Source organism: Mesocricetus auratus, unplaced genomic scaffold (assembly GCF_017639785.1).
Source record: "Mesocricetus auratus isolate SY011 unplaced genomic scaffold, BCM_Maur_2.0 Super-Scaffold_100009, whole genome shotgun sequence".
In the NCBI taxonomy this organism is placed as follows: domain Eukaryota; kingdom Metazoa; phylum Chordata; class Mammalia; order Rodentia; family Cricetidae; genus Mesocricetus; species Mesocricetus auratus.
Genome location: NW_024429193.1, coordinates 70,367,871 through 70,392,786, shown reverse-complemented (window position 1 = coordinate 70,392,786; position 24,916 = coordinate 70,367,871). Strand labels below are relative to the sequence as shown.

General features: G+C 37.4%; 1 protein-coding gene across 4 annotated transcripts in view; it reads left to right on the top strand.

The window, feature by feature from the left end:
- The window catches only part of Fbxw7 (F-box and WD repeat domain containing 7), a 155,819-nt gene that overhangs the window by 116,538 nt on the left and 14,365 nt on the right, over positions 1 to 24,916 (top strand). For 3 of the 4 annotated variants that reach the window (XM_013120630.3, XM_021233111.2, XM_021233113.2), the window contains 2 exons: positions 15,416 to 15,498; positions 18,368 to 18,509. In XM_013120630.3, coding sequence (XP_012976084.2) covers positions 15,416 to 15,498; positions 18,368 to 18,509 — 225 coding nt within the window. Of the gene's footprint in view, positions 1 to 12,735; positions 13,176 to 15,415; positions 15,499 to 18,367; positions 18,510 to 24,916 lie in introns of those variants that run through there. The other variant, XM_005080090.4, reaches the window with a different exon arrangement.

Below are 24,916 nucleotides of genomic sequence, written 5' to 3'. Positions count from 1 at the left end.
ACTATAACATGTTTGCTTATAAACTTTCATGCTTGTATTTTTTTTTGGATTGGTATCTATTAATACCTGTAAATAGATAAAACTGTCTGAGGTTTGCAGGAAATGTTATGCATTAATAAACATTGCTAAAGAATGTTCCTTTTAGAGTGAAAGTTTATATTCAGTGGGGCATTTTTAAAGGTTCAGGAAGTTGCAGATAATTCCACTACATTTTCGTTATGTATCAAATTTCCGAGACACACAACATTTCCCTAGGGAGAAAATATATAACTACATAAAATTATAAATAATATATAATAGAGTAAATTAATTATCTAACATTGTAAAATTATTTCTGAAGGTCTGTGTTTATCTGGTAGAGTATATCTTACATTGCCAATAATCTCTTGTGAGTATTATTTGTTGATACAGAACAGAACCATCAAAATGGAAATGGTCACTGCTGTCATGAAGTCTGTAGTCTCATGGGAAGACAAACAAATGATGTATTCACACTGTGACAAGGTTCTGGCTTCACTCTGTTTGACAGCTTTAGAATGGGAAGATGGTAGGAAGAAATTATACGTAACATCTGTGCAGATGACTTAAACTACCTTAGCACTACCTTACCAGACCTTCTGAGCTTCAGAGCCAGTTGGAACATGATACATCCTAGTTTGGATGTCTCAGAGACGTCTCATGTTCCTTCTGTCCTCCAGAAAACAGACAAATAGCAACAACAAAAACAGTCTTTGTGATGTCATTTGTTGTCTTCTATTCAGTCAAGCAAAAAAAAAAAAATTGATGCACTCTTTGATATATCCTTTTCCTTTGTTTCTATCATCTGTCACCAATATGTACTGTTGGTTTTGTGTCCAAACACCTCAGCTGTTCATCCTTGTGTATCTGTTACTACCCAGTTAGGTCAAGTTGCCTTTGCCTCTTTCCTGTCCAGTGACATCCTTCACAGGGTGTGCCCATGTCCTCTCTGAGTCACTTCACCTGCTTTCAACATTGCATTTGGAATGATTTTTCAGCAAAGGTTATCTGATCACATCTTCCTTCACTGACACCAGTATTAAGTTCTGGTTACGTTTATGTAAGAAAGTGCTTTATGCTTTGGAAAGTTTTGTATAATCCATTCTTTCCTTATTGTTACCCTCATTCTGTGCCAGTAACCGTACAGGGTTGCATTGTCTCACCATGATCCAGCCAAGTTCAGAGACTGAACCCCTAGACCAGAACACACCTTGACATGATGCACTCTTACCACATTCTGCGGGACACAGCTCAATCTTAAATAGTTTATTTAATTTTATTTTATGTGCAGTGGTATGAAGGTGCCAGATCCCCTGGACCTGTAGTTGCAGACACTTGTAAGCTGCCATTTGGGTGCTGGGAATTGAACCCCAGTCCTCTGGAAGAGCAGCCAGCCCCTACAGCACAGTTTTAGAACCTCTCTTTTTGCTTTATTGTCTTTCTTATCCTCCTGCAGTATGATCAGAAGTCATGAAGTTGAACCCATACTTAGCGTAGCTAATACATAGTAGATAACAAATGAGTACTATATTGGACAAATGAGTGTCTGTTGGAAATTAAAATAGCCATATAATTCTATTTGTCAAAATCATACAGCCCAGCAGGATGAGGTAGAGACAGGATAATAAAGAATTGGATAAATTTACAGAGACATACATTTACTAACAGTGATGTTTGCTGTGAGGAAGGGGCAACTATGCCTGGGTCAAATTGACATCTGTTAAATAGGAAGTGGCCCTTAGAAAAAGGATGCATGTGATAAAATCAGGAAACAGGGCCAGAGCCAGGTGTGATGATGCCCAGTACTGGAGTGAGGAGACAGAAGTAGAAGGATAATCAGTTCCATGCTAGCCTGGGCTACATAGCATGCTGCAAGCCAGCTTAGGTTGCATAGTGACACCTTGGAGGTACCTAGGTGCAGGGGAGGACCATGAAGAAATGAGGGTAGGTCATGAAGGTTCCTAAAGGACCTAGAGAAATGGCTCAGCACTTAGGAGCACTTGCTGCTCTTTCCGAGGAGCTGGGTTCAGTTTTCAGCATCCTCATCTGGTGGCTCACAACCATCTGTAACTCCACTGCTAGGGGATCTGACACTTTCTGGCATACACAGACAGACATTTGCATACACATGGTGCACATACAGTGAGCAGAAGCATGCACACACATGAACATACACACATGTAAAAGTAATTTTTTGAAAGTTAGAAAAGTGCATAATGTTGAGGTTGGACTCACTGGATCACGGGTGGGTTAGGGACACCTGTTTGTTTCAGGTGCTGTGAGCAGTTTTCTTAGACTTTCTTCTCTGTCTACTGGTGACTCCCTAGTCTTAATAAATGTCATGCCAAGGATGAAGGAAGTTGTTCTTAGCAAAGGGACATTAACAGTTGTGTATCAATACTTTGTCTTGCAAATTCATACGCACAATGTGTCACTGTCCACATGTATCTGGCTTGTCTCTTCTTTATATCTACCATGGCTTTGGTGCAGATTTCATCTACATGTGACATGTTTGCATGCCGACACGGCTCAGAAAACATCCTAGAATATCTGAACTACCAGTGTTTCTTGCCTTAATTTAGAGAGTTCTATTTCATGGTATAATTAGAGGCCAAAATCTGCCTGTGTTCTACTACCATATTTTTTTGGCCTTGGAGAAGTTAGTTAAACTCTCAGCCTCTTTCTTTGTATAAAATAGGGATCGCCATCTTAGCAGTCTTAAGGCTGTTGCGCAGTTTTCATGAGCCCATGAATAAAACCACCTGGAAGAGGCCTGGCGTAGTGAGTTCTTTTTCCCAGTGTACGTCATTCTCCTAAAAGGACATCTTCAGTTCACGTAGTTGCTAATTCAAACTGAAAAAGAATAACATAGCCTCTTTGATTGCAGCCACCGAAGGAACACTCAAGCATTTGAAATCTAGTGACTATTTTCCCTGTATTATTTCAATATCAAGTAGTATCGTGTATTTCCTAGAAATATTTGTCTCCATATCTCTTTGTCTTTCTGACTGTATGTGTTGTCATATGAATTGAGGAATGTCTTTTATTAATTATACTCATTTTTTAAACTTATCTACCCTTCCTTGTGAATTAGGAAGTCTTCTAGGATATACATCTTGATCAGCTTTTACTTTTACTTTTTTTGGTTTTTTTGTTTTTGTTTAATGTCTAGATTTTGCTAACCTTGGTTCAATACTTCTCAAATGTGGGAGATCTAGATTTTTTTTAAAGAAAAAGCTTAACCCTAAATTCATTTTTCGCCTTCTCCTTCATTGTATATCTCTGAATGTGTCTGGCTAAAATTGGTCGTTTTGCGGTGGGGTTTGGGTTAGAGGATCACTATATAAGTTATTCTGTTACCACCTTTTCCTGTGGCACATATATATGAACAAGTGTAGTGATTTCACAAAATGAAAGTTTGGGAGGAGTAAAGACCTGTTCATTGTAATTGTTAAAATAGAAGCCAGATGAGTAAAAATGTTTAGAGAATAGCATTTAATTTTAATCTTTGCTGTTGTTGTGACCATGTTGATGATCATCTTCATTTATCATCTCTTAAAATAGCTTTAAGAAGTTTTAATATGCTCTTTTGTTTCTCTAGGATAATTGTTAAAAGGAGAAGCTTAACATAAAGAAATTATTTACTTGTGAGTGTACATCTTTATCTCAAAAACTGAATAAATACCATGATATTAAGATTTTGCTCGTTTGACATCTTTTTGCAAGTTTTAGGTTTGTATTTTAGCTGATATGGTTGTTTTTTATATAAAATGTCTATGTATATTGACTTGTAAACTTTAACTTAAAAAAAATTAACTTTTCAAAAGTACTCTCTAGCCACAATGTAGGGTTTTAGCTGTTTGCCTTGTCCAGAGCCAGCGTGGGTCTCAGCTCATCCACAGCATCTGCTCATTCACCCTTCCAGTCTGTACCTTCATATGACTAGTGGAAAGCTCAAGATACCATTCCACCAAAAAAAAAAAAAAAGTTAGATATCAGATATGACAATCATAGAAAGTTCATTTCTAGACATCTGGGGTCCTCAAATACTTACTGATATACATCTTTAGATCACGTGCTAATTTTAAGTGAATAAATAAAATGAATTTATAAATAAAAGATTATGTCAAACTCTATGAATGGCCTGTCTGTTCCCAGCAATGTGCTTTTGTATTCAAATTGCGTTTGGAATCTTCTACACAGGTAGAGATCATGTAAGCATTATGCTACTCATACTCCTTGCAATTTGTCAAATTATACACACAGTAACTGCTTCAAATGTAAATTGATGTTTTTGATATGAATATTTAGCACCTTCCTTTCTTTCTAAACTTAGTGGGGTGATCACTGGTTTCTCTCCTGCTCACTTGACAGTACATCAAATGTTTGAATACTTGGAAGAGCAAGTAAGCTACATTAAAAAGATCATGCTGATATACATTTCATAAAGCAAGAAGCTGGTGGTGTTTTATTAGCCTACAACCAATGCAGAATAGGTATTCAATATTTCCAAGTAAGTGAAGTAAGCTTGTGTTCACAGGCATTGATTTATGATTAGAGTTTCAAAAATTTGGTTAACATGCCAGCTAAGGCTAGAGTGAGACTCCATCTCAAAAAAGAAATTGATTAAAACTATGTTGTTATTTTGAATCCTAGAAAATTACTAAGGTGATGAGAAGAAATGCTTATGTCTAAAAATTCAGTGTTTGAATCTGACTTTATGTGTCTACCCACTAAATGTTGGCAACTGAACACAATTGTTAAGTCAGGGAGTCAACCATAGCAAGTCATAGAGTTGGGAAGGCTAAAAGCAGGCTAAGCAGATCTGATGAGTAAGAGCAACTTTGGTTGAAGGTCTTCTTTAACTTGGAGTTTCTGTGATTATGCTGTGTTTTCCTTTATGGTCACAGAGAACAGTTTACGATGAAATGTCCTTTCAGCTCCAATAACTGCAAGTAAATACATCTTTTATTGTAGTAGACATTTGCTAGAAACAAATGCTGGCAGATACAATAATAGTCATTGGTTATCTGAATCCAGTTGCTCGCTCTCTAAAATAGTAATCAAATGAGGGCATAGAAACCAGAAAAGCAGTACAGTAGGCTGTAATGTAGATCCTTGGTCCTCACAAAATTGCATTAGTGGTGTAAAGAACCTCTAATGGTGCTTTACAAGTGGTACACAGTAGCTGGGGGTTAGGTGGTCATCTGCTCTTCAGTTCTCTTTTTGGTCCGTGTTTAATGGACTTTGAAATAGGTGCTAGATTTGAGAGCTCTTTTTTGAGGAGGTAAGTTGAGAAAATGAAGGGGTAATTGTAATGTGGCGCAGTTGAAAAGAAGTCAGATGCTATTGTACTTTTCACCATGTCTCGTTGTGTGGGTGTGTGTTCACGTTCAGGTGGGTGTGTGCACATGTGCCTGCAGGTGAACGTGGAGGCCAGAAGTCAACAGTGGGTGTAGTTCCTTATAGCTTTTCACCTTAATTTTTTGAGGCAGTCACTCACTGAGTCTGAAACGGATTTTTGCTTAGGTGCTCTGGGCAGCAAGCTCCAGTGATGCTCTTGTCTTCACCCTCCTGTAAATGCTAGAATTTACAGACAGGCACAGTCTCACCCTATCCAGCTTTTATGTATGATCCAAATTCAGTTTCTATGCTTGCATGGCAGAGACCTTATTGTATCCCTTATTTCAAGAGATAATGATCACTTTTTGAGTGACCTTCAACCTTACATTGCTAAGAATATAAAAAAATATGGGGGGGCAGGCATTATATAGGAATGTTGTATTAAATCATTCCCACTTAGAAGTCTTTTAGTGACTTCACATTGCACTTTCAAACTCTTTTGATAGTGGTCTACATGTTCTGACCTTGTTGAACAACCTGAACACACATTTTGGCTGAAAAGTTGACTCCTAGGTGCTACCATCCCAAATTACTCTATCCTCATAAATGCTAACTTGTTGCGTTGCACTGTGCTCTGTATCTTAGAGCGGTTATGAACTTCTTGTTCATTTGGGTTCGAATGTGTTCATTTCCTAGTCTGTTTGTCTCCCTCCTCCCACAGAACATGTACACTACAGCCAAGTAGTGTGCTTGCTCACACACACACAGGAGGTGTTCAAAGGTCAAGCTTATTTATATATTGACAGGTAAGGAAAGAAGATGGTGGCCACTTAGATGCCCACCATTAACATTTTTATGTTTGTTTTTTCTTAACTCCTCCGCAAGGGGCTATTATTGAACTTCACTAGCCCTTCCCCCATTTGGTATTTGATAAATACTAGTGATCTATATTTTAGAAAGAAACTTTCTTTAGTCTAGGGCATAGGAGGGAGAAGTATTGGAGAAAGGGATATGGTAGAACAGAGTGGAAAAAACTCCCAACACTATCTACTTTTGATTAGTAAGACTCCTGTTAGTGGGGACCATACCTCTCTCTGCCTCCCTGAGGTGCATTGACGAGTATAGCATTTTCATAATGGTTAAAAATCTCTCTACGCTGTTGTCCCACTACACTGTATTCAGGAACACAACTTGCTTGAATATATCATTTCAGGTATGTGTGTCTGTTGAAACAGAAAGACCTCTTATCAGTGTTTATAAGTAAAAGGAAAAATGCAGTCTTCATACCTATTGTACAGAAAGGCATTCAGGGCTCTTAAATAACTAAGGTAGATGGTTAATAAGTTAAAGAATGTTGTAACTTCAACATTAGGTAATTGAGTCAGGAGATGGGACAGTGCATAGATTACCCTGTAATGAGCCCTTTAAGAGCAGTGATGAGAAGTCTTGCCCCTTATTAGCTCTGAAAGTTAGTAATGGCTGTATTTCCACATTTCAGTCCACAGAGGGGATATTTTTCCTTCTTAGCATCTACCAAACCTTTATCTTCTCAGCTACTTTTAAGAATCCTTGGGGAAGAAGGCTAATGTAGTATTTTTGTTTGCCTTTAGTAGCATTTTGTAGAGTTGGGATATGTGTGTGATCATTTCTTAATTGATTATTTAATTAATTGTTTTTTGAGACAGGTGTTTTTCTCAATTATTATTTCTTAGTTGATAGGTTTTTAAACCTAACCTTTCTTCTCAGTTTCTGTCACCTTTCCTCGTTGATACTTTGCTCAGATACTTTGCTTCGAATAGACGCATGGCTGTAAGGATCAGAGTGATCATTCTGTTGAGCTGAGTATGATTAGCTTGTAGTTTGCATTTATAATTGTTATCTAAATAACAGAGCACTGTTTTTCTCCAGCAGTGTCTGATTTTTCACTCAGCTTGACCCACAACCCATGTAATGGGAAGTAGAAATGTTGAGCTCTAGAACCAGAGCCAAGTCCTGTTTAACTTGAGTAAGACACTTAGTTCTTACCTTTCATCTGTTAATGGTGATTATCACTTGTAGGATATTTGTTATATGTTGAACATTCAGAGTCCTCACAATGACTCTAGGGTATGAGCAATACCATTATCAACTGAGCTCATGACTGTAGCTGGAGTTTCCCTGTCCTGTAGTCACTCTCAAACACACCAAGGCTTCTAGTATAAATGCTTGGCCAGGGGTTCAGGCTTATTACTAACTAGCTCTTACATGTTAGGTTAACGCGTATTCCTTATTTACGCTTGGCAATGTAGTGGTAGCTTTATAAACATGGCATGTTCATTTCCTTATCCTTCTGCATCTGGCTGGCAGACCACTCTTCCTCCCAGCATTCTCCTGGTTTAGTTGTCCTGCCTAACCTTATTCTGTTCAGCTATGGGCCAGTCGGCTTCTTTATTAAACCAAACACAGTGACATATATTCACACAGTGTAAAAGAATAGTCCACAGCACATGAAGGCCAAGTGACTGAGGGCATACTGGTATTTAAGCCCAGGCTCTACTGATTCTCCATCTCACATTCATTCCACGAAAAGGAAGGCAAGATTAGATGGCTTCCAGGTCCATGCACAGCATATGGATGACTACTTCTACTCAGTTTCCTTGTTGGTTCATTAGCTAACACTACTTTTCCTTCTTAGCTTTTTCTAATGCCCCAAACGTTGTCATGACTAATAATAGCTAATTTAAGAAGTTAACTCAAATTTTAAACGCCTTGAAATGAATATAAGATTGATATTCATACAAGAGATTTCACATATATGAAAACTTTTCTCAAATATATTTGGATATCATAGACAAACCAATAAATCTGGATAGAGAAAATGGGGCAGTAAATTGGGTTATACATTAAAGGAAAATTAATTTTATCATTTCATTCTTTCCTGTGTGTTAATTTACTAATTTGTTTGTCTTAAAGTCAATCTTTTTTTGTATTTTTTTCTTGACATTTTCCTTACTTTACTAAAAATATTACTATAAAAATTGGTTTACAATAAAATTTTAATAGGGAATTCCTGATGTACAGATTTAAGATATTGGTGCTATGTTTTAGATAGGTCTGAAGTATGGATGAGATGGAGAAACTTGGTACTTCTTAGATGACTCAGAGCTAACTCAAGGATGGCTTGCATATGCTTGGTACCAGGTTAGTGCACAGGTGTTGACTATAATGTGAAGGATGTTCAGAACTGTAAATTCTAGGAAAGTCAACAAAACTTCTATTTTATTATTTTCTTCTGTGACTATGCTAAATGAAACTCTTAACTTTTATCTCTATGTAAGTTCTGGATGTGTGGACATTTATGCATTTAGACTTTTGTACATGCACACATGTGCATGTTATAACCTCTGGATTAACATTGTAATTGATTAAGATTTTAAATAGCTTGAACTTAAAGAAAGGGGAAAAAACAAAGAAAATACTACTTTTACAGTTATATTTAATTAAATAAAACTCTGAACTCTGTTCATTTGCAGCTTGATATACTATGGTTAAAACGTTCATATGCTATTATAAAATATTCATTGTGTAAATTTTTCAGTTTTGTTTTATATCACATATGCTGTTAAAGGTTAGGATTTTTAATTATACATCAATATTATAGTGTTGGTTTAGTTGGAAAGTAGTTTCAAAAACCAGATTTTAGTAATTTTTTGAACTATGTTTACTGTGGGTCCTAAGAGTTCTGTGTGTTACCTTGTCCTTCCTTAATTTACTATATATTAGAAGAAAAAGTCTTAGATATATTGTCCTGTGCTTGACACATTGTAAGCTAACCAATTTCTTAATGAATGTAAGAAATACCTTACTAGTCAATGCCCTCGCCTACTGCGGTAGTACACATGCAGATGCTGGGAGCCTTTCAATATAAACTTACTATCCCAGAAAGTTATTGGCAATGAGTTAGTAAAGTTTCAAAACGTTTGCTATAGCCTCAACATGTTTGACATTCCTTTCTTTGATGTAGAAAATTTGAATTGTCTCTAATCTAAATTCAGTGCTCAGGGCAAGACAGCTGACTGTGGTAGGTAGAGTTTCCTATTCCTTTCCAGAGTAAAGTATTGTTATAATAACAGAGTCACTGCTATCAAAATACAAACACATCGTCTCCTCTTACTATTATAAGGTAGAAATGTATTTTTAAATGTTGGCAAGGTAACAAAGAAGATAAGAAGTTACATCACAACAAATTTGTAAATACTAAGTATAGTAGGTATTAAGAAGCATACTTTATGTCTACATACATGTCTCCGTATCTTTACTAAATTATGCTATAGTTTCCTCTGCTTGCTTGTATGGTCAGTTGTTTAAAACTGTTATTTGATACATAAAGTTGTTTTGGATGTCCTGCAGATAAACTTGAGTGCGATATAAAGTTTCAAGGGGTAATAAGTAGAGAAGAAGATGTACAAAAATAATGCAGAGTGCCATGACAGAACAGTGTGAAGACTGGTTAGTAATGATAGGGAACAGCTTCACAACTGGGTTGTGAGGGAAGTCATGGGCCTGAAAGCCAAAGCAAGGGGGATATGTGCTGATATTTTCTTTTGTTGACCCTGTGTATGCATCTTCACTTGCATCATCCACAGAAGAATGTCCATGTGCTCCCCCGCTATAAATAGTTTTGTTGTTGTTGTTGTTTTGGTCTATAATCATAACTTATTTTAACAAACTCAGTGATTCCAGCCATCTGCTCAGAAGGAATCCCTTCACTTGGACTAGTTGTGTGGGTTAACCATTCTACAAACATTATCTTCCGTAGGCTTGGACTCTGGGACTGAACATGTATCTTTGTGCAATTTATTTCTGGACTTAACTGCTGGCATTCATTTGTAAATATCCAGTTCAAAAGTTGTTTGCCTTGCTAATAGATTGTAAGTAATGTTTATAGGTTAGTTAGCACAAGGAATGTTTCTAAAGAATGGACAGATTATTGGCTGGCTGAAATTACATGAAATTTTATTTTATTGTGACAAAACATATTTACTGTGTGGATATTCTAAAATTCCTATCAGTATTTACTTAGCTGTAGTAGTAACTCAGTAGCTAGTCTTTTTGGTGAACTTACTCCTTGTTGTTAAAGCATAAGGTATAAAATACAAAATATGCTTAGAATTATATAGATCATAGACTAAAGTTCTGATATTTCTGTTTACCCAAGTGTAATTTTGGTAGAAACAAAGGCCTTCTAAAAACATATTACTAAAACACCTAAATATGATTGATTTCCTTTACATTGTTCATGAGTAGATTCTGCCATAAGACACAGTATGGTTTTCACTGATAAGACTTAATAGGATGTTTGTTACTTTGAAATCTGATTAGAAAATTGGTTAACTAGTTCTGTTTAGCCAATTAAGTTAGCATTGTAGATTAAGTATTGGGAGGATTGTTTAAATACTTGGCAAATTGAAGTCATCATTAGCAATTATAAACCATACATATTTTCCACAAATGATAAGTTAATGGAAGTCATTCCCAAGTGAGAACCTTGATAAAGGAAATGGAGAAATGGAGACTTCCCAATGTATCGTTTTGCTAAACATTTGTTAGCAACTTTTCTTGTAACTTCCTGACCATAAGTAGCAGTTGTGTAACCATGAGGGCATTCCTTTGAATATATAAAAGACTCAGCAGCAAACATTTTAAGACAATATTCCTTTTTACTAGTGAAAGTTTGTCTATGTCCTTAACTCAGTACTTGGAAAAGGCTAATTCAGTTGGGGGTAGGCCAGTTTCAGCTGACACTGAAGGAGACACCATCTTATTCTACCCCTGCTTCCACTAAGTTTACCCAGAATAAGCTGGCTAACCCTGACATTTTCTACAGGAGATTCCAGCTAGTCATTAATTTTCTTCAGTAGCCTGGAACAAGCAAGAAAGTCTTATTTGCTGTTTTTTCCCCAAATCATAAGGCAACTAGTTAATAAGGGTCAGTGTGTCTTCCTAATGATTGGGTTCCTTTCTCCCCCCACAGAGGTTTCAGTTTTAAAACAATATCCCTTTGAAGAGAATGAATTGATGCTAGGAAAACTAACTTTTGTTGAGTATTTGTGTACATATTGTGTCTGTCAGGGGAATGATGTAAGAACTAGGTAAATGTTTGAGAAGACAGTAGAACATAGATTCTAGGAGAGAATCCAAGATGTACATCTTCATAAAATTTACACTATTTTGTTTTCATTTGAAAGTAAACGGCATTACATTGAATGTCTTAGTTACAGTGGTAAACATTTTTAAAAGTTGTTATTTCATGCAGTAGTCTATCACCATGGAGAACTATTAGACAGTGCTCAAATAGTAGATTTGTTTTTTCTGAAAAGAACTCTAAGTATTTTAAATAACTATAGGCACATAGCTTACTTGTAATAAAGAGCATCAGTGGGGAGGGTAGGAATTAATTAGCCGGGCACTTGATAATAGGTTCTTCTTATCTAAGGAGCCTATCACCGTCTCCAAGGACAGCTGTGTAGCAGGTTGCAAGATAAATACCTAAATTTGTACAATAATCATTCTAAGAAAAATGTTGTCTTTAGGCAAAGTTAGTTTCTTTATTATTACATAAAATTCCCTTCTAATGCTAAGTGATGCGCATTGTCAGAATCTTTCTTGAGATAAAGTCCACTAGCCCCTGTTGACCCAGGTTGGAGGAGTATCAGGAGGTCCCCAATGATCAAGGAGTGCGGTTATTGCTCATGCTGGAGAAACTAGCCTTCACACAATCTTCTACATTAGATAGGACTGGCTTATCTTTAATGATAATCCTCCAGATTCCTCAGAATCACCGGTAGTTGTCTTGAAAACTATATTTGTAAAAAATGTAATGGTAAAGCATAAGAAGTATTTTCCTTAAATCTTAATATAGGAGACATACCAGCTGAAATATATCTTACATTACATAATTTCTGTTAAAAAAACTATATTACCCAAACTGGTTTACTTTATTGACAGTTCCCCCAAGAATATTTAATTTCTTCCTTTGAAATTTTCCTTTTTGTACAGTCCAAGCTATGTTGAAGGATCTGATTAGCCTGTGCCAAGAGTGGACGGTGGGATGACAGTTAATGAAATAGCCTGCTTTGCCTTGGAGGGGGGGTGCCCAAATGCATTTCATTTTCAAAATGTTTCTGGAAGGACTTATTTGTGGTAATGCTGAGTGCTATTTAAAACTCGTCAAAAATGTGGGTTTTACAAAACACAAAAATAATCTGAAAGTTTGGAAAGGGAGAGGGGCTGTGGTGTGGGGGCGGTCTCTGCTGCCCACGTCCGCCCTCTCTTCAGTGCGTTGTGTGCTTACGGACTCCCTGGAGCAGATCACCATATAATTGATGTGCAGTCTGCATTGCTGAACCCTGGACTGCACCATTCTGTGTTCAAGGGAAGATGTAATCTGATCCCTCTGCTGCTGAGGGAGGAATCTGTTCAGTCAAGGCTTTGACAGGGCATAGTCTCCTCCAATAATCTTGTGGGTTCTCGCTCATTATTCCCCGAGTTCTCCTCAGCGGAGCTGCATGCGTGTGTGCGTCCCGAGCAGCCTTCTGGTTCTGAGCTGCGTCTGCTGGTGCTGGGGAGTTTTGCTGCCGGTTCCGCTGCCTAATCTTCCTCTCCTGGCGTGCCTGAGCATGTCCACGTTAGAATCTGTGACATACCTACCTGAAAAGGGCTTATATTGTCAGAGACTGCCAAGCAGCCGGACACACGGGGGCACAGAATCCCTGAAGGGGAAAAATACAGAAAATATGGGTTTCTACGGCACATTAAAAATGATTTTTTACAAAGTAAGTACTGTTTTCTTCCTGTGCTGTGTGGTTGTGTGTGTGCCTGCCTGAGAAGGAAAATCTGTATCATCGGAGATGGCTGCAGTATCCTCTAATTTTGGTGGGTGGCTGGATGTCTGGTTTTCTGTTTTATTTCATGAATGTTGTAAGCAACTATGGAATGACAGTGTGAGCTGGGAGAAGCCTTAAAATAAAATGTATATTTCCATCTGAGAATTTTTCACAGAAAATGTATCCAGACTTCAGAAATGTGGCTCCGTTAAATGCTGACCTGGAAATACTCAGCCTCACTTGGCTTTTCGTGAACCTTTCCGTTCAGTTTTCTTGTACCATAGATACACATATGTGTTCATTAGTTAACTCTTAAAGTGTAGTCGCTGGAATGTGTGGGGTTTATATTTAAAGAGGTTATACTACTTGTGGTACCTTTAAAAAAATCACCCAGTTAATTTTTGGTTGTAAAGTCAGTATTTTCAGTTAACAGTACAATATTTAAAAGACTTCTATAGGCATTCAGAAGGTGTTTCGTTTTATAAAATAATTTAAACATAAAACCCCCTTCTTGGTGATTTCCTTGATATATGTCTTAAGTATTTTATTCATTGAAAGATTCTAAGATGGAAATAAAGTTTGCTTTTAGTAGCAGATGGCATTTGTACCAGTGTATTTACGAGACATTCTGGGAAGTTCTGAAAGCCAGCATTACTGACTTAATTCAAATGAGTATCAGAGATTCTCATAATGATCATAAAAGACATCTGTGAAAGTTATCAAGTTCTGTGCAACTGACCTTCCTGATGGATTCATCCGTGTACATGTGCATATCTGTATATCTGTGAATTATACACGTGGAAGCACATGGCTACGTGTTACAGCTGTTACATTATGTCTGGTTTTTCAATAAAATTATTTACAAATATAAATAATGTATTTTGGAGAGGATGGTCTTTAAAAATTATATGGGTATAGAAACTTAAGAGGGGAGAAAGCAGACCAATTCCATTTTCCCCCAGTAGGTATTTCATGAACTAAGGTATAAATTGTGCATAAGCTTCTTGAACCTTCGCAGCTAAAAACCATCCAGTGTTGACTGGAAGACTTTCTGCATGATGATGAGTCCTTGCTGTCCCATCTCAGAGTCTGAGTCTTTTAGTATTTACAGTGTATATACTGTATTCCATGTGTGTCTATGTGAAGCAATGGGTAGGAAAATTAGGCTGCTGCAGAATTGGGGTTCCACTTTCCTATGAAAATGAAGATGGCTATCTCCCTATAACATGCAGTAATACAGTAGCTAGTAAGTATGTGCAAATCCAAGAGAGGCTGTTGGAATAGAAAAAGTTGAACCTTAACAGATCTCATTTTCTAGTTTGGAAATAAACGTATACTCAGATGACCTACTAATTAATATTGATAGTGAAATACCAAAATAAATATTTCAATATTAACGTTGACAGAATGCAGTTTTGAATATGTCTTGATAGCATAATATGACATAGTGAGAAACCTTTAGGATGTATGTGTTGGACGTGTCTTATATATCATAGTCATAGTTCACTCTCTTAAAACCCTTCCGTTGTTTGGGAGTGTTTTGCCCTGAGTATGGGCTGTATACTCTGCATGCAGCAGTTGATGACTTTTCCTCCAGCTGTACTGTAGCAGATGCAGAGTCTCTGTTGTTAGGGATTTACTCTTTTTAACTGCCTCTGTTGTCCACGATAATTACTTTCTTCTTTATTAAAATCACTATTCGAGATTGGCTTATTTACATTGCTCCCTACCTTTTTATAATGATATGAATGTTTAAAATTCGGTTATCCATATTTTTGGTTGTGAATTTTTTAATCTTAAAATATTTTTAAAGAAAAATGAAGACTAGTAAGAAAGACATGTTAAATATGGTTCTTTCCTATGTGTGCTAATAAATTTTTTCTTGTTATTAAGCTGAAAAATATGAAAAGTATATAATTCTCTAAGGATATAATGAATATTAGTTTCTAAATCACCATATACTGTTCATTGCAACAGAATATTAAGGGAACATTACCTCTCTGGTCTATCAGAGTAAAGCAAATAGGAAAAACTGTGTAATAGATTTTCTATTTAACCTACCAATAATCACCATTGTAGGCTCATGAAAATTTAATAGTTTTTAATATTATCATACAAGCTCAAAGTCTGATAATGGACCAGGTAATTAAAACAACAACAACAACAAATTTATCTGTTTTACCTTATAGATGAAAAGAAAGTTGGACCATGGTTCTGAGGTCCGTTCCTTTTCTTTGGGAAAGAAACCATGCAAAGTCTCAGATTATACCAGGTAACGTTAAATAGAGGGGGTAGATGGGGATGCCATTGAAAGCTTTTCTTTGCATTTGTTTTTGCAGAATAACAGTGCTGCTGTAGTCAGTGTCGTCGGTTATGCTAACATGTTTTAATGTTGCAGGAATGGGGAAGGGCGTCAGTCTAGCCCCAGCAGAAAGCTGGCACTGTCCACTTTACACCTTCTTACTAATGTACTAATGGGAGGCAGATGCAGGACTTCTTTGAACACAAATTTAAAGTCACGATTTTAGGGACTTCTAAACAGTAAACCATGAGATCTGAATGTGAGGAAATGTCTCGAGTTACTATAGCAACTGCTGTTCTAGGGAAGATACTTACATATACCAAATCGAAAATAAATGTATTAGTAGTGAGGTAAACCTCCCAGTTACGAACTTTAGTCTTACTCCATGGAATGAATGTGCTAGAAATCCCCATTTATTGACTTGATGGGTTTTATGTTTTAACACATACATTTCTACTCTTGTAGAATAGTTTCCATAACAACTAGATACAATTGTAGTCTTGTTTCCTGCTTCACTCCATCATTTTTGGATTTTGCATCAGTCTAAAACTTGGCCCACTCTCACGCTAATTAGGCTAACTTAAGCACAACATCTCATTTCCCAGCCAATTAAAAATGGCTTTGGAATGCTGTATTTTAAAATTTAAATGATAAAAGTATCTTAAGAACCTTTGTGATCCCCTCCTAGCTTTTGTATAATTGTCACTTTAAAAAAAAAACTGGTCAGAGTGAACAATAGACATTCTAAGGACAACATGGTTATGATCTTCTTTTTTCCGTAAAGCATTTTGATTCAGTTATTTTTATTCTATAAAGTAGAATAAAAGTAACGTTGCCTAGATATAAGGCTCTTTAAAACATTAGTACAGATTGCACCCCCTCCCCTGTTTTTATTTCATTCAATTGTGGAAATTTCTTTAATGCTCCTTTGTAAAATTAAGGAATCATACTACTTAGAATAATTTTACATACAGAAAGCTCTGGAGAGATGATGCCAAAGAGGAGCAAGCTCTGTTCCCCAGAACTGCTCTTCCCTCCCTCGTCTCTGCCACCTGACAGTTCCACTGTTGGGCACCTCCACCAGAGGGTGTGGGGGGATAGAGAGATGAGGGAATGCTCATTCCTTTCCGCTTTTCCTCCTAACGTTGATATGATATAGTTCTCAGATGAGAAAGTTGAACCTGTTGTTAAACTAATTGGAAATGTAATTTTTTAGTACACACTTCAGTCAGTCCACATCGTTTTGGTCTTCTGTTCATGACCTAATACCCATACAAAAGTATTAAATGTTCAGTTATTTTAGAATAGGATTTGTGGCACAGAGCACATTTTCATAAAATTTTAGTTGCTTGCTTTTCATATCAAGAAAGCAACTGTCTTTTATCAAGGAATTGTCCTAAAGCAAAATTAGAACCAATACATATTTATTTCCATGTCTTTGAGACTATTTTGTCATTTGCTAACATATATGTTTGATATTTAGTCATGCTTTTGACAGGTTTTTGACAGATAATAAGATGAAACTACTCTTTTTTTCCTTAAAACTTTTAAACTATTGACATGTTCTGTTTTATTTTGGAGAAAAAGAAGCTGAATTGGCTTTTGAATTAGAAAGAAGGATTACTTATTTGTTGATTATTAGAGACTGTTTTGAATAACTATTAAAAGAGTCAAAGGGTACAGACATGAAGATTTTTCTGTAAAATACAGTGATTTAGATATTTTTAAAAATGAGAATTGCTTCATTAGCAATTTGTCAGATATTGGTAATCAGTTGTTATGGTACAGTTTATAGTGCTCTTTGGATTTTTTTTTTTTTAAACAAGCTCTCATTGTACCAGTCTTTTCTGGAACTCACTGTGTGTAGCTCGGGCTTGCCTCAAATGTGGGGCAGTCCTGCTGCCTCAGCATCAAGTGCTCTGATAACAGGTATGAGCTGGCTGCTCTTTGCACTTAAAACATTTTATTTCCATAGTGTAGTGAACTGAGGATTCTTTCATAGATGCAGTTTCCTAGACAGATCTTGTCTTTCAGTACTGCCTACAGAAATGCTGAGTGTTAACCCTCTTTAGATGCTTGAGCTGACTGGCCTACAGGAGCCACCACCCGAGACCACCAGTGTATGTGTCCGGATTCTTCTTGCTGTCAGTTAGCAGAGTACTACAGTTTCAGAGCTGGATCAGTACTCGGTTCTGATTTTATTTGTTTAGATGTTTTTATTACCTCAAAGTTTAAATTATTGGATAAGAATTTTTCAGCAATTTAATTTTTGCCTGAAAGTTCTCTACTTGTTCTGAAAAACTATATGTCTCGTTGAGGCTTACTACTACCAGATACCTTGCCTTAATAAATGGCAATTTAAAATGAGAAATAGATTGATATTGGAAATAATTTTAATGCAGATGGGGCAAGCTTAAGGTCGTATGTGTAAGAAGTGAGTCCAAAACATTTTTATCTCTGAAATATTGGTAGCATTACATTTGGCTGCCAATAATAGCATTGCCTGGTAGGGAGGAAACTTCAGTTATAAGAAAGTAGGACCAAATATTTCCAGCATTGAAGAGTTTGAAGCAGGACAATTGTGAGTTTAAAGCTAGGCTGGGCCACATAGTAAATTTGATGCTAGCCTTGACTACGTAGTGATATGTAGAGCAAGAGAGAAAGAGGAAAGCAAAGCAGGCTTTGTTTATCCCTGCCTTCTGAGAATAGCCAGGAAAAGGGACTGCTGTATTGATGCTTGAAGGACACCAGATCATTGTTCTGATGAAATCAGAGTTCATGGTTCTTAGTTAAGACCTGTCTTTGCTTCTACTCTTGTACTTTTGTTTTTCCTTTTTAGTACCACTGGGCTTGTGCCATGTTCAGCAACACCCACAACTTTTGGGGACCTGAGAGCTGCCAATGGGCAAGGTCAGCAGCGACGCAGGATCACATCTGTACAGCCACCCACAGGCCTTCAAGAGTGGCTGAAAATGTTTCAGGTGACTATGGGAGCCCACTGTTGAATGCTTCACTCGGCTGCTTGGCGTGGTGGTAGGGGTGTGCAGAATTATTCAGCCATTAAAAAAAATGGAGTGTTGTTGGGTGCTGTGCCATTTATGAGTCTTGGTAACATTGCATTAAATGAAAGAAGCCAGATGTAAAAGGAAATGTTTATTAATAAAAAGAGACAGAAAGTAGGTTAATGGTTGCCAGGTAGACAGGAAGAGTCCGGGGTTGTTTGTGGGGGGATGATAGAAGATTTCTAGAACCGGGTAGGGTCGTGGTCATCCAGAAAGACAGGAATCCTGGGAGTCCCCGAAATGTACACTAAAGTAGTAAGCCTGCAGTGTGACATACATGTTTCAGAATGAAAGCACGGTGCTCATTTGTGTAAGTTATATTTGCATATCTTTATTTTTTTCAGACAAACCTCTATGTTCTTGTTTATGTTTGGCTTTCTATGTTGTGGAATATATTTTTGTTTTCTGAACAAGAAATAAATAAACCATTTGAGATTAATTTAAGAACTCTGTCAGTGAGTCACTGGAGGTGATTTACCTTTCACTACTTCCCTAGTAGAGATGGCTTGGTGGCTTCTTTCAGTGTCTTGCTCGCATCTGGCTTTAATCTGTTCAAGTTCCAATTACTGTCTTTTACTAGAATTTAAATTCTTTGAACACTTACTGGGAAGATTAGTAGCCTTGAATACTATGGGTTTCTAAAACTTAAGTTAGAATGTCTTATATCTTCTTATCATGAATGATAGACTATATCAAATACTTACCAAAACAGTTGCTATAGATGAAGTACTCAGTAATTCTTTCCAGACAGTAATTAATAAAAATGGGAGCATACCTATGTTGGCTGCCATACTAATATAAAATGAACACATTTCACTACCTTTGGTTCCTTGAATTGTTAGGTATATAATGAACACATAAACTGTAATTTTAAAACATCACATTGACTTTATGTGACATTTCAAGTATTTAAGAAGTCCTGTTATACAAATCCTAGTATTTTAAATACTTAGGTATGTTCTTGTCGTCGTCGCGCCCCCGTGTGTGTGTGTGTGTGTGTGTGTGTGTGTGTGTGTGTGTATGTGTGTATAGTTTTCATCTATATCTACAAAACTTGCGATGATGTGCTTCTAGGTGGGTTTTAAGAGTGTTTTGTGCATTCTGATGATTACTGAAACACTAGCAAAGTAGGCTTGGGCAGATCTAGCTACTGTATCTGACAAGTGCGGAACCCTGGTTCCTCAACAGGGTTTACATTTTCCCCAAATGAACAGATGAGGGGTGGGACTCTTTTTTGATGTCTAGCTGGTAGAGGCGATATGAAAGATAGCCTCCCAAGACAAATAATTATCCAACCCAAAATGTCGTAGTACTTAGTTTAAGAGTTTGGGCATTGAAGGACTGGAAGTTCCATTTGACCTACGGAAATGTTGGGACGCTACAGTCACAAAGGATGTTTTTCATGTTCGCAGGCACTTGTCCATTAAATCACCTTTCCCAGGAGGATTACCCCTTCCCCATTCTTTCACCTCCAGTTCATGACGTTTATTTTTTTCCAACATATGCGCTGAGAATTCTCAGTGTTTTCTTTTGTCCCATCCTTTATAAATAAGTGTTCTCCTGCATGCCCACGGGTGTGTGCACAACCTAGCACCCATGAGGACAGAGTTGGTGTCTTACCAGGATGCTGAAAACCAAATGGTAGCCTTAGCATCCATCCAGAAGCCTTCCAAATATTGATTGGAACAAAGTTCATTAGCAGGTTAGCCCAAATAATTTTTATATGTTTGGGCCCACTTTTCCCACAGCATTTTAATGTACCAAAATATTTTTTGTGAGCCACTTAGGGTGTTCATTAGGAGAACTTTTTCTAATATTGATCTGTAACGGGGACATTAATGCTTTCTTTTCATGGGGCTGTTTTGGAGAGTCCATTATACAATGTTTGTTTAGCTACCCCATACTTTCCTTAATAAAATGTCCAAATGCTATACCTACTACATTTCAGTTTCAGAAATGTTAATTATAAAAATAAAATCAGAAAACCAAATTCACTAACCCAGTCTTGGTCCTATAAAAGTGTGTCTGTATGAGTAGTTGTATTGCGAGCTCATTCTTAGTTCACAGAAGTAATGTGGAATTGCCCCTGCTAGTTAAGAACCTAATTCCACACCCCACCCCCTCCTCCAGACATTCTGTAGAAACAAGTCTGTAGCAACTAAAGGCCAACCTGACAAGGTAGATCAACCTTCATCTTCTGTTCTGTGTCCGTCTCTGACATGAGCCAGGCTTCACTGTCATACCCTGTCCTGTATTATATGGTGTGGTATGGTGTTCTGTTGTGTTTTGTTTTGTTTTAAGGCTGGTGCCAAACTAACTAGAATTGAAATCACTTGCCTGGAGGCTTGTGACGCTTCGGTGCCAATCTTATAGACAGTCACAGCTCCATAGCAAAGTGGGGTGGTGTGAGCTGACCTATGAGGAATAATTAAACTGGCAAGCGTTCTACAAATATGCTATTGGGGCATTTAATGGTCACTTCCCTGTTGTGTAACAAGCAAAATGGGAACTCTTGTCCCCTTACTGTCCTCCTATTGCTCCACAGGCTGTGACACAGCGCTTGGTCCAGCTTCATCTATCCTGGTAGAGTACTCTGTACTCCATCTGTAAATTGAATGAGAACAAACGAAACACCACTGTAGATAACAGACTCTTACTGAAAAGCAGAAATGTACATTAAAGACAGAAGCAAAACACCCATATTTTCCCCACCCCTTAAATTGACTCAACTTTCCAGTGGCCATTGTATCTGCTTTTTCCATAGCCAGAGGGATAGGGTTTGTTTGATTGTTTATGTGATTTGGATATTACAATGTGTAGTGTTTCATTTAAAATTTTAGAGAAGGTAAAGAAATTAATGGAATTAGCCTTTTGTGGTTCAAAAGCATCATGAAAGAGAAGCATGTACGATCTAGATGCAAAAACTCTTTAGTTCAAATTTTGGCTTTGCCTCTTAACTAGTGAGTGATTTTATTAAGGAACCATGATCCCTTTATTTCATACTACATAAAACAAAGATTGTACTAAAAAGTACTCAAGAAGGAAAAGTATATAGATGTACATACAGATCTACATGGAAGGACAGCAGAGTCCGTAAATGTCAGTTTCCTCCATTGGTCATGACACAGCTTTCGAGCCACGTTTTCTTGGGTCTAGAAGAGCCTATCCTTCACATGGGAATCTGAGGGACAAATGTGAAGTGTGTGTGTGTGTGTGTGTGTGGGTGGGTGGGTGGGTGGGTGGGTGGGTGGGTGGGAGGGAGGGAGAGAGGGGGGACACAGAGAGAGAGAAACAGAGAAAGCACTTTAGCATTATGCAAATATCTGCACACTTTAGTAGAGCAGATTTTAAGGCTGTGTGCATTAGGAAGATCTGTTAAACCAAAAAACAAGAACTATAAAATACTTCTGTTTTGATAGTGATAATGAATAAAATCTACATTGAAGGCTTCATCAAGCTTCATGCTCACTCCGAAATCACATATATTTTCTGTTTTATTTTACTTAAGTTTTATTTGTTAGTCAACAAAAGATTAAAATCTTCAAGAGAGTAACAAGATCAGTTTATTATTTCTTTGAAATTGTATTTGTTACAGCATGGTTAAGAAAGCATATAAACCTGTGTAAGGAAGTTGAAGAAATTCATGTATTTAGATAAGACTGTATTTAGGAAGTTTTTAATAGTTCAAAACTTTACCTCAGAATCAAAGCAGATTGGGTCTCAGGATTTTTAGAAAGCAGTATCTAAATCATGTTTTCTGAGTTAGACTGAAGCTGTTTGGACTAGCAAGAACTGCCCACAGTAGTACAGGAACTGTTCAAATAGAGATAGGTAAACTGGGTATGGTGACTCAGGCCTGTAGTAAGCCCAGTAGAGAAGGGAGGATTGACATGTGTTTAAGACCAGTCCAAACTACAGTGCAAAACCCTGTCTTAAAACAGAACAGTCAGGTAGACTGCACTGCCATGCTCAGATTCTAGTGAATTGAGTTTCCTACCATGGGAGTTCAGGCTTGGTGCTGCCTATGATCCTAAAACCTTGTGCTTGATTGGAATAGGAAGCACCCCTGCCAGTGTCCAAGGTGCTGCTTCATGAATCACCTGCATCAACATTGGATGAGTTGCTTGTATAAAAACTAAACTGTCCTTGGAGTGACTTGTAGGGCCTTAGGCAATGTTTGGGAACCAATGTGTTAGCTGAGTCTTCTATTAGGAGGCTCAAAGAAGAGTCACTTTAACCAATCTCCTAGGACTGTGTAGGGATAGAATATGACAAAGCTAGGAGGCAGAGAGACCATTTGGAGGTCTCAACATCTTCATCTAGAAGACACTTAGATGGCACAGTAACAACCAAGTTTTAGATGTTTTGAAGTTTGTGGATTTGTTTGTCTCTTAGCCCCCTGATTCTGCACTATTATTCTGTTTTCAAATGCTTAATTAAAATTTGCAGTTTTGTTGAGTCAGCATGGTTGTCCATGGCCATGATATTGTCTACAAATTTCCTGTAATGTAGGACCAGTAGAAGTGACCAATATATTATTTTTTTGAAAAAAATCAAATCCTGTGAGAGATGTAAGTCAATAAATATATAATTTAAAATTATGTATACTGTATGGTCCGTGATGAATGAAAATTGACCACGTTGTCAAATGGGTCAAATCTGAGCCAATGCCTGAAGTGCTGTGGGAGAAGACAAACAATCCAGTGCTTCTACACAAGTGTGGGGCTCTGCAGGTGTTGTGTGCCAAACCCTGGGGGCGGGGGTGGGGGGTAAAACCCTGTCTAAGCACAGAGGATTCGAGATGGGGGGGGGGGTAAACCCTGTCTGAGCACAGAGGATCCAGGATGAGTGGGGTGAGTGTGTTGAACATTGTACGTGCGTGTGGAAGGAGAGGACACAACGTATTGGAGCCTTTGGTTCTTACATTGGCAAAGCTGAGTAGGCCATGGAAGTGAATGAAGTAGCTCCATAGTGGCAGCATCATCTGCAGTACATTTAGAAGAAAGAAGCAATGGGGTCCTCAAAGAGTGTAAAGGAGTAATTATCTCTGTAAGAATTATTCTGAGTGAAGCCTCCTAAGAGCCTTAACACAGCTCAGTCTCTGTATCTTACAGAATCCAAGCGCCTGTGTTAGAGTAAGGATCAGACTTAGCCTATTATTCTGTATTCTTCCATGTCCAAAATGGAAGGTGTTTACATTAGCACAGATTTACAAAGGCCTGCTTGGATATGCTTTCACTTAATAATTATGACTTAAATGTTCTACATGGTTATTACAAAATTCCAACATTTTAAATTACTCATGGCCATGAAATTTTTCCTTTTAAGAACCATGGCTTTTCTAAGCAGTCGTGCTCACTAGTGGAAAAATATTTTAAAAAAGAAAAAAATTGAAACAACAAAATCCAACCCAAGAGTTGTTTAAAGGAACTCATGTTTTTGAAGTGTAATTGTGTTTTTATTTTTCAAAAGTATAGCCTTTTCCCTATTTTTTTGTCTTTGTTTATATTCTAATTTTTAAAAAGTAACTCAGTTAATCTTTTCTGTTTGCTGTTATCTATATATTTTTGTAAAACAAGGCATTTTTTTATAGTTTGTAGAAGATTCTTGTCAGATATGCAGAATATCCAGCTATTAATTTCTTTCTAAATAATGTTGCAAATCTCTTAGCTCTTAGATGAAAGCCTTAACCAAGCCATAAAATTTTATGACTGTCCACTAAAAAGAATATGGAGAAAGAAAAATGATCTATCAAAATTCCCTATTTATTCAATAGCCCAGATTGATGTTTATGGTATCTCCACTAGTGTCTTGGTGTCAGATGAACGCACAACTATTATAATTAAAAAGAAATGCAGAAGTTTTTTCTGCCCGTCATGACTTAATGCTTTACAGGAAAGGTGTTAGTATTCAGGCATCTGTGCTGGCCTGCCCTTGGGGTTCTGACAGAGCACGCCCTCATTTGCAGCCACTAAGAGCACCACCTGTGCACATTCACTATGTTCCCTTTTAAAAGGGTCCTGCCTACCTCCCATCTTTCCGTCTGTCCGCCCGTCCATCCGTCCATCTGTCTTGTTCTCTCTCTCTGTCTGTCTCTGTCTCTGTCTCTGTCTCTGTCTCTCTCTCTCTCTCTCTCTCTCTCTCTCTCTCTCTCTCTCTCTCTCTCTGCCTTTCTCTTCTCTTCTGCTGCTCCTGTCCCCAGTGGCTGATCTCCCTTCTCCCTTCCCCCCCTTTCCCATTCACTGTCCCCCAATAAAAAAGCCCTCCACCCAAGCATGATGCCTCTCTCTCAGGCACTGCTTTTTAAATTACAACATAGGGTACTC